Consider the following 9,063-nt stretch of genomic DNA (forward strand, 5'->3'; position numbering starts at 1 on the left):
ATAAATAAATGTTAACTAGGTAAAATAATATATGAATGAACAACAAAAATAAAAAAAAGTTACATTTATTTGTTATTTGCTATGGTAGGTGATTGGTTATGTTCACATACTTATTTGATTATTAAATAAGTGTTTTAGAGTTGTACCCCCTAGATCTAGGGCACCAGCTAAAATCTTGCCTAGGGCAGCAAATTGGCTAGAACCGGCCCTGCTGAGAGGAGTGTTTGAGTTGTATGTCCTGAAGCTGCTCTGGAGACAACAACAATGTCACTGGTTGGATTGAACTTCAGTTATAAGGAGAAAAAAGCCTAATTTTTACAGTACAAGTTAGCCAGCTAGCAAAAATAAAGTTCTGGTTTCAATTTAAAGCAAAAAGGAAGCTAGCTTATTAGCATTACTAGTTGGCCTCCTGCTGATCATATTTTTAAATGTTGACTTTATGCTACAGTATGCTAACTAATCATTTAATTATTTTTGTGTTTTTAAGTTGATTTTGCCATATTTTAAAAAAAAGTTAACTTGGCTACTCTAGCTATGTTATGCTAGCTTTACCTTAAAAATCAGATCATTAGTAAAGCTAAGTTTTAAGCTAATACAATGTTGTTTTGTTGTGCATTTTCCACTACTCACTTACAGGATGCATGAGCAAGATCAAATATTTCTCATGATCAGTACAAGGAAATTCTTAATATAAGATCATTTCTTATTTAATTTAAACTATGTAATTAAACATGCTTCCATTATTAATCTCAACTAAATAGTAGTAAAGGAAAGAATATCCATTTAACTCATAAAACTTTTCATTAAAAAATGCAAATAATTTTTCAAAATTCAGCATTTCAAAATGTTTGACGAATTAATCTGGTGATAATAATTTATATCATATCATAATATTAAGAATACAAATTAAAACAGCCTTGGTGAGGAAGACCATGAGGTGCTATACTGTAAAATGTTCATTCTGAAAAAAATAATAATAAATGGAGGTCAAGATTTATTTTTGTCAAACTGCTTTTTCCAAAGTCCAGAAAAACACTTTGTTTATACTCTTTTACCATTTCAGATTTTTCACATTCTCCCAAGTCTGACCGTGCTGATTACTTTTGCATGATCCTCTTAAATGTAAACCCTAACCCTAACCTAACCAAGGAATTTACCTCTGCCTCTTTGAAAATAAATCAATGAATTGGGTAATTAGTTTCGTAAGCAGAAAGAGAGTAATGATCAGATGTAAATACTGTCAGTACCAGTTGTCTGGTTCCGTTTTGTTCTGAATCTGACTGACTTTCGAGCCGGCTCTGGACTGATGCTGATGGGTGTGCTTCTTGCTTTTGAGGAGGGTTTCCCCCGCGTCTGGCTCCGGCATCAGATTCCCGGGCAATCCTACCATGGAAACACCCTTAAGCCAGGCTTCCACTACACTGCCCCCCCCCCTTTTCCTCAACCCTTCCACATCTCTACCCAAGCTGCCTCTGTGCCACCAGTTCATTAATTATGCTCCCTATGGATCATGCTAGGTCTTGGTATCTGTATAAATAGAGCGGTGAATAGGTACAGTAGACAATTAGAGGCATCAGTCGTCTCTGGGGTGAAATGGCTTCATTGGGAGATACGTTTTGGGGAGATACAAAACAACTTTTGTGTATCCTATATTCAGAATATTTTCATCCCTTTACCTCAGAGTGATTTCAAACATACAGTAGAACTGAAGCGTTAACATCAATCAATCATCCCCCCAAAGCCACCAGAGTTCATTAAAAGAAATCAGTTTTGAAACATCCAAGAACACAGTGGTTGTTGTTCTACCGCTGCCTCAATCTGTTACTTTGTTTGTGTTATTGTTTGACTTTTGGTTGGTTCAGATTCACCCAGGTCACAAAATAACACAAGCTAACTAACTTATTGAAGCAGTGGTGGACCAGCAACTCCTGCGTCTTGTGAGCTAAAATTATGTTTTTTTTAATGGAGTCTGGTGCTTCTTGAATGTAGACTGTACTCCAGCTCACGGAAACCTAAAGCGGTAAAAAAGTGATACATTTAGCATACACTTACAGTAAATGCATATATTATTTTTGTTAACTTAAGCTGATCAATTATCCAATCTTGGGTTGTTTTGACCTACAGTACATCTACTGTAAATCATATACTGACTACGGAAAGGTACCTCATACAACCCCACTCAAAACATCCTAATTATCCCTTTATTATGCTTTCTTGTTATTTTATTCGTGCCAAAGCAGAGCTCTGGGAAACACTTTAACGATCAACTCATAAACCCTGATTGGTTGATGTTGTTGCCACAAAGAACTTAGGGTATTTAATTTTACCGATTTATTATTTTCCTGACAATTATTCAATAAAGCACTCTCGCAAAGTAGCATTCATGAAGCTGCGGTAACAGAACGTGTGGGCGTTGACATATTGTGTGTTTGTATGTGACCCCAACCTATAGCATGTGTGTGTGTGTCAAACAAACTGAAGCATTTTTATTTTGCTTTCTGTTTTTGTGTCCGATCTACATTACATTATTTTTAGTAAGAGATAGTGACACTGGGGCACTTTATAAGTACTTCTCATTCATGTTTTCGAGTGTGTTATGTTGCTATACTGTATGACTCACGAAGAAGGAAACCCCTGCTTCCCCCCATAGAGACAAACTCTGTCACATGTTCCTGTGTCTCAGCACAACATCTAACAACAGTAACAGCTCTGCTCGATCACGCCCCCCTGAGCCTCCCATGTCCCGCCTCAGTAGAAATATTCCAGATAGGATCAGTTCAGTTGTCACTCCTGGTTACAGCCAATCTGTCATCAGAGATTATGGTACGGCCTGAGCGCTGCAGACATCAGCCTGTAATCCAAACCTCACTCAATCTCACCTTGCTTTCATTTGCCCCGGCCTGTCCAGAAGATGATGCCTCTGATAAGTACCACTCACTCCATTTGTAAAATTAGGTCCTCCTGTCCTTTATTCACTTCTGTTTTTTTTGTTTGGTGTCTTAGGTTCACAGATATAATGTATTGGCTTAAAAAGGCTAAACGTGCCAAAGTTCTAAAATAATAATAATTGAAAGGCAGAGTGTTTTCAAAACATACAAAGGCTACTCAAGCAGGCACGAGCGTGTATCCTCAAAAATCTGAAATGTTCAAGAATAAAACAGCCCTGCTCTTATCTTTGTGACAATGCATTATTCTAGCTGATCGATTATGGTTTGTTTAGTTGAACAGGCAGGAAAATGTCTATCTTAAAATGTCTAAATCACCAAATTTGACAATTGGAGTATTGATGATAATTTGGAAAATGTATTACCATAGCATTTCCTAGCAAGAGTATTATACAGTGTTTATAATTAGTGTAGGCTTAGTAGAGGACATTATAGGATTGCACTGAAGTGAGTAAATGAAACACATAAATTAAGTAAACAAAACTAGACTAGAAACATATGTAACTGTAACAAATGTAGCCTAAAGCTCTACTTACTAGCTTTCGACTGCATCTCAAGGTCGTCATTTAGCAAGTGGAGCAAAACGGAAGCATTTTTCCTCAAATGTAAATCCATGTTAAGTTAAGTTCTCAAAACGGTACATGTTAGAGAAGAATAACCCTCATTGTCCAGCCACTTGGCAGCAATCAAGTTATAATAGGTATTTTTGTGTAGTTGTACTATTATGTTTAAGATGATGGAGTTCCTTATTTATGTTCCTGTTTTGTCTGTCTTCAATACTAGTGTTTGTCACCTAGCTACTTATAGGTTAATAATGACTGATTAGTGAGTGTACTCACTCTTGGTTCAAACCAGTAAAAACACATGGTGTGCATTACAGGAGACACAGGATTTGAAGAGGTTTATAAAAAACGTATTTTGATGTAGATTACATCACTATTCAAAAAAGGAAATGAGAATAGCAGCCTTCACAATATGAGTGTTACTTTAGTACAATGGTGGTGTTTTGTTTTTATTAACAAATATCTGCATATAAATGCAAATCTGTAGGTAACAGGAATTTGGGATAGGAGGGTTTCCGCTTGGTTGTCCATGTAATATTGATCATGTATGAGTGGGTTTGGCTGAATGCAGGTAACAAACTGTGTAGAGAGAAAAGAGGGAGAGAGGAAGCATTGGCAGAAATCCAATAACATCTGTTATTTTAAGACGACAATCTGGCTTTTCATTAGCTTTAAAGTATCTTTTAAACTGGCAAATTGAGTAAAGTAATTGACGCATCTCAAGTTGTTCATTAAACTATAAACGATGAAATCAATTATCTGCTGGTTACACCGGAACCCCATACATATTGGGTTTTGCACCAAGAGGCTTGTTGTCGCCAATGGGCCCGATATTGGTGCCTCTGCTTCAGAAGTATGCAGTTATCTGAAAATAATGCATACCTTCCAGTCAATAGAATTCAGGTCCTCCCTAATACGTTACGGCCATGGTGCAAAGTGTTTCGGTTTGCATGATCTACTTTTGGGTATTGCCTCTTTCTACTGTCTTTTCAAGTCTATTTAAAATGTTTTGTTTTCTGCTCCCCAAACCATAATTGACATAAGCTTAAGTTGGAAAAGAGGACTTCACATCTGGCCTGTTGCTCTGAACACCTGCCTTCTCTCCTGCAACGTCTTGCTGTGAATAACCCTTTTCCTGCTCCATCAAACCCCCTCAGTTCAGCTACAGCGGGGGTCTTTTTTTGTGACTCATTCTGCCCACCTGTCCGTCCTTTCCTCAGCTGATGAGTTGGAGCGTCTTAGGAAGAAGAAAGCTTGGCGAGTTTTCCTTAACTGACCGGAAGACACCAACAATTGTGCCTAATTATGATTGGCCAGAGCAACCACACAAGAAACAGGAACCTGAAAATTGAACTTGGAGAGGATTATCCTTCTGCAGGGCTGCCAGATGGTGTCTGGAATTACCTTTAGAAAATTACAGATAACCATCCTCCTTTAAGCCCCATGAGAGCTGTGAGCAGGATGACCGCAATGTATCAGCAGATGCTGTTTCTAACATGTGGCGGCTCCTTTAGCTCTGCTAGCTTTGAGCAGTGGTTTGGTTTGGAGGGAAGGGCGGTCAACAAGCTTCAGTTTCATTGAATTCATAAAAACAATGACTTCCACTCAAAGCCGTTCGGTGGTTTGGCTGCCTATGACACTTCTGGGAACAATGACTGTTTTCATAAACAAATCAATTAAAGATGCATAAACAGAGGGGATTAGGTTTTCATAAATTACAGTGCATGGTACATAAAAATGGAAAGACCGCTTGAGAAACTCCAGAGATGATTTCTTGATGAAAGCTTTGCCCAGCGTTCGGATGACGTTGGGCAGCGACAGGCACCAGAGTGAAGCCAGGGTCTGGTTATCCTCTGCTGCCATTTATCAGCTCGGGCCTAGGCTCACACCTTCCAGAGTTGCAACCTCTTGCATGGAGCTTCAAAATCCCCACGTGTTTTCAGAGGCGGGAGGAAGGAAGAAGTCTCAGTCATCAGTCAGAGGACAAGGGAACTCTTTGAGCATGGGTAGAGCATGTGTTTATATTTACTGTACGTTATGAGGGCTTGGGCACACGCCACCCTGCTGTTTCACTCTGGGCACCGGCGCTTTACTCCACCCAGCCCCAATTAAGGAGCACAAGGAGCTGTTTGATTCCCTTTATAAATCCAACATGACAAATAAGCGTATTGTATATTGTTTGATCCCCATGGCTCTGTACAGCACACTGCCGCTGCGCCATTGACGGCTCTGTGTTATGTCTGTTCTGAGAAAGTAATGATTTGTATTGACCATCGCTAACGAAATGTGAATCGCAAGACTTCTGCGAGGTTGGGACGCAGCCAATGCCAGAAGAGCTTGGGCGTTGTGAGAGTTGGAGAGGGGTACTGGGTTTATATGGTGGTTTTGGGGGGAGAGGTTTTAGGCTGAGTTGTTTAACTTAGACAATATTGGAAATGATCCAGCACAGTGGGCCAGGGAGTTAGAAACCATATTGAGCTGGAGAGCTAAGGGTTTTTCATTGCAGGCGTTGTGCAGATGGTGCCCTATAACTCTGGAACATTCTGCGGTTATCAATTACATTCTGTGGTTATCAATTATCCGGTACGCTCTTTTTCAAAACAAAGGCATCCCACGCGTTCAGAGCTCTTTCTTTTTGATACGTTTCCTGGCAGTACAGAGCACAGAAAACAGAAAAGTGCTACATTAGATGTTTCTATCTCTGTGATGAAAAATGATGTGAGTCAGAGAAAGAGAAGCAGACAGGGAGAAGCAGAGAGAGACAGAGGGAGATCTGAACAACATGTTCACCTCCTGTGGATCCAAATCGGCGGGGAAGGCTCCCCTTCTGGAGACGTTCCCGAAGTAAAGAGAGGCACAGAGCAGGAGGGAACAGAAAAACAGACATTTTTTAGAGAAAGAACTTCTTTCATAGAGGAAAGAATATTATTATTGGTTGAGCTAAGAGTTTATTTTCTGCTCTGAACCCAAACGAATATATGTTCGAAGTAGTAAGAAGGAGCATTTCTTCCTTGAGAATATGCCTTTACAACACAAAGAGAAAACCACGATTGGATTCTTTATGAAGCGTATCCTGTACAACTTCCTTCAAGCCGATCTTTTTTTCATTTCTATTGTTTACACACAGGCTTCCTGCTACATGGTTTGCGAATGTTCTGTTTGATTCATGCTTCCACACACCGTTGGGTATTTTCTTGCTCGCCAGATGTCGTAAACCTATCCCGATTGATGGGCTGCCCAGGAAATATATAATTTTCATTTTATCTTGCTTCAAATTTTATTAATACAAATGTATTCAAACAAAGGTTTTTGTCATTATTTTTCGGTTTAAGGGTGTGGAATTTAGGTGCCCTCTCTGTTACCAGGAATACATACTTTCATGTCTTTTTCATTAGTTTGACACAAAGCCTTTTGTCTGTCTTCACCAATGTTTAATCAGCAAAGAAAATAATCTTTTCCATTTTCCAAATTGCCATTCCCGGGTCTCGTTACGAAGACACTTAAATGGTCAACTTTGACAATGTTGAATGTTTTAAAAAATGTGGCATTTAAACTAACTAAAAATGTACACAAATAAGTCATTTGAGTCATCATGTCTCAAGTCCAGTCACAACACAACTCAAGTCCATATCTCTGGCAGGTGCACTAAATAAGTGACCAATTTATTTACTCAAAAAAAGTCTGTAAACTTAAAAAAGAAAATAGTTTAGCTGACTGGCTAAATCAGCAGCTGAGCCCGTTCCCATTCAGTTCTACCCTTAAGTCTCTCATTAAAATGACAGCCCACTGTATCTCTGCTCCTTCTCTAAGCTTATTTTGTGCCTAAATTCCGGAGATCTGGCAACAAAACTGAGATTTTCCTCTGGTGCCGAGGGTTCCTTCTCTCTAAGGTGACACACATTTTATAACTTTCTTCTGGAGAGCAGCAGCAGCTCCAGAGCTGACAGACAGTGTGGGAAAATAAAGGAACGGGAGCAGGTTTCCTGTGTCTTCTCAGACCTAATAGGAGCTGTCACTGCCAAGCTGCACCTCCTCCAGCTGTGCCACCTCTCAAACTCTATACCCGTCCATCTGCGACGTGCTGTGTGCTCAATTCAAACGCTCCACTTATCAAACTGCAGCCTGTAAAAACACATATCTCACTTCATTTTCTACAAGTAAACGTGGCCACAGCTGACCTTTTCTTCTTCTTTTCTTCATAAACTGTGGCTTCCTTTCCACGTAAAGTCCTTTCGCAGTCTTTTTAGTGCCTTGTTAATGCGTCCAAAGAAACTGCAATGGTTTCCTTCTGTGTTGAATGAATTGGTAGTTTTACTCTGACACCTCACTGGGCAGGAAGACAAAAGTGTTTTCCAACAGAACACATGATGCCTCGTTTTTTACTGCCTAATGGGAAAACTACTATTTAACAATCATTATATGGGGATACCAGAACGATTCCTATGAGAACACAAGGAATTGGGAGTTTGAGAGTTGAGGCGAGTTTCCAGTCGTCCGGCTTTAATGAGTCCTGCAGCTGCTGCCGCATGCTGGGATTCCTCACTGCGATGAAGTCAAGGTTCCTCTCCACCAAAGATATCGCTCATCTCTTTGGTATGACTCGTTTTTTTTTAGGATTGCATTAGATTTCTCTCTCTGTCTGAGTGTTTTTCTGTCTCAGGTTTGCTAGACTATGAGCTCATGGCGGCGGGAGAGACGATACGTGGTGCGGCTGTTTAATTCATCACTGATGTAACAGATAATAATAATAACATCGCTCATGCCATCTCTTATTTTCTGATTTGTCATTTTCCTTTTTTTTCCAGATGGACACCACCTCTGGGAGACTGAGGCCAAGGTAGACAGAGACGTCTCGAAGGCTGTAAGTGATACACATGACACTCTTAACGTGACCAATCCGGTTTAATTTCAGAATTAAAGCAGTTGTTCTCAATTGAATCGATTGGTTTCTGAATCATAACCTACACAACTCCTACTTTGTATGGTCAAATCACTTTAAAGGGGCCCTACTATGCTCATTCTCAGGCTCACATTAGTGTTTTGTTTCTCTACTGTGTTATGTTTACCTGCTCTAATGTTCAAAAAGCTCTTTATTTCTCTCATACTGCCTCTTTTCACCCTCTGTCTGAAACCAGAGGCCTGTCTGCTATGATTGCTTAGCTGGCTGCCTCTGTTGTGATTGGTCAAGTGCTTAGATATGTCCCGCCCCTTAACCTGCTACGTACAATGTGTTGCAGTGCTATGTAACTCTCTAGTGTTACATAGTGATGTTGCTATGTTGTGGAAGTAAACAAAGGAGTCCAATGGGGTCACTTCAGGCAGGGTGGGAGTGAACAAACCATTTACCTGCACAAAAACATATATAACTGTATAATACATACAATAAATTACTATAAACTTTGCTTGAGATTAGAATGTATCACGCCCATATATATATATATATATATATATATATATATATATAATTAAATTAGCAGCCTCTAATGTAGTGACCACAATGCATGAAAGGTTTTTTTTTTTTTTTAAACCGTTGTAACTGAAAACAAATGTGCAAT

General features: G+C 39.5%; 1 protein-coding gene across 1 annotated transcript in view; it reads left to right on the plus strand.

Annotated features, from left to right (window-relative positions):
* nfatc1 (nuclear factor of activated T cells 1) overlaps positions 1 to 9,063 on the plus strand; it is a 45,386-nt gene that overhangs the window by 17,582 nt on the left and 18,741 nt on the right. Inside the window, exon 7 of the mRNA XM_010772553.1 lies at positions 8,314 to 8,369. Within this exon, the coding sequence (XP_010770855.1) occupies positions 8,314 to 8,369 (56 nt within the window). The remainder of the gene's footprint in view (positions 1 to 8,313; positions 8,370 to 9,063) is intronic.

The sequence above is a fragment of the Notothenia coriiceps genome, unplaced genomic scaffold (assembly GCF_000735185.1).
Source record: "Notothenia coriiceps isolate Sejong01 unplaced genomic scaffold, NC01 NC01_scaffold00011333, whole genome shotgun sequence".
NCBI classification, from domain to species: Eukaryota; Metazoa; Chordata; class Actinopteri; order Perciformes; family Nototheniidae; genus Notothenia; species Notothenia coriiceps.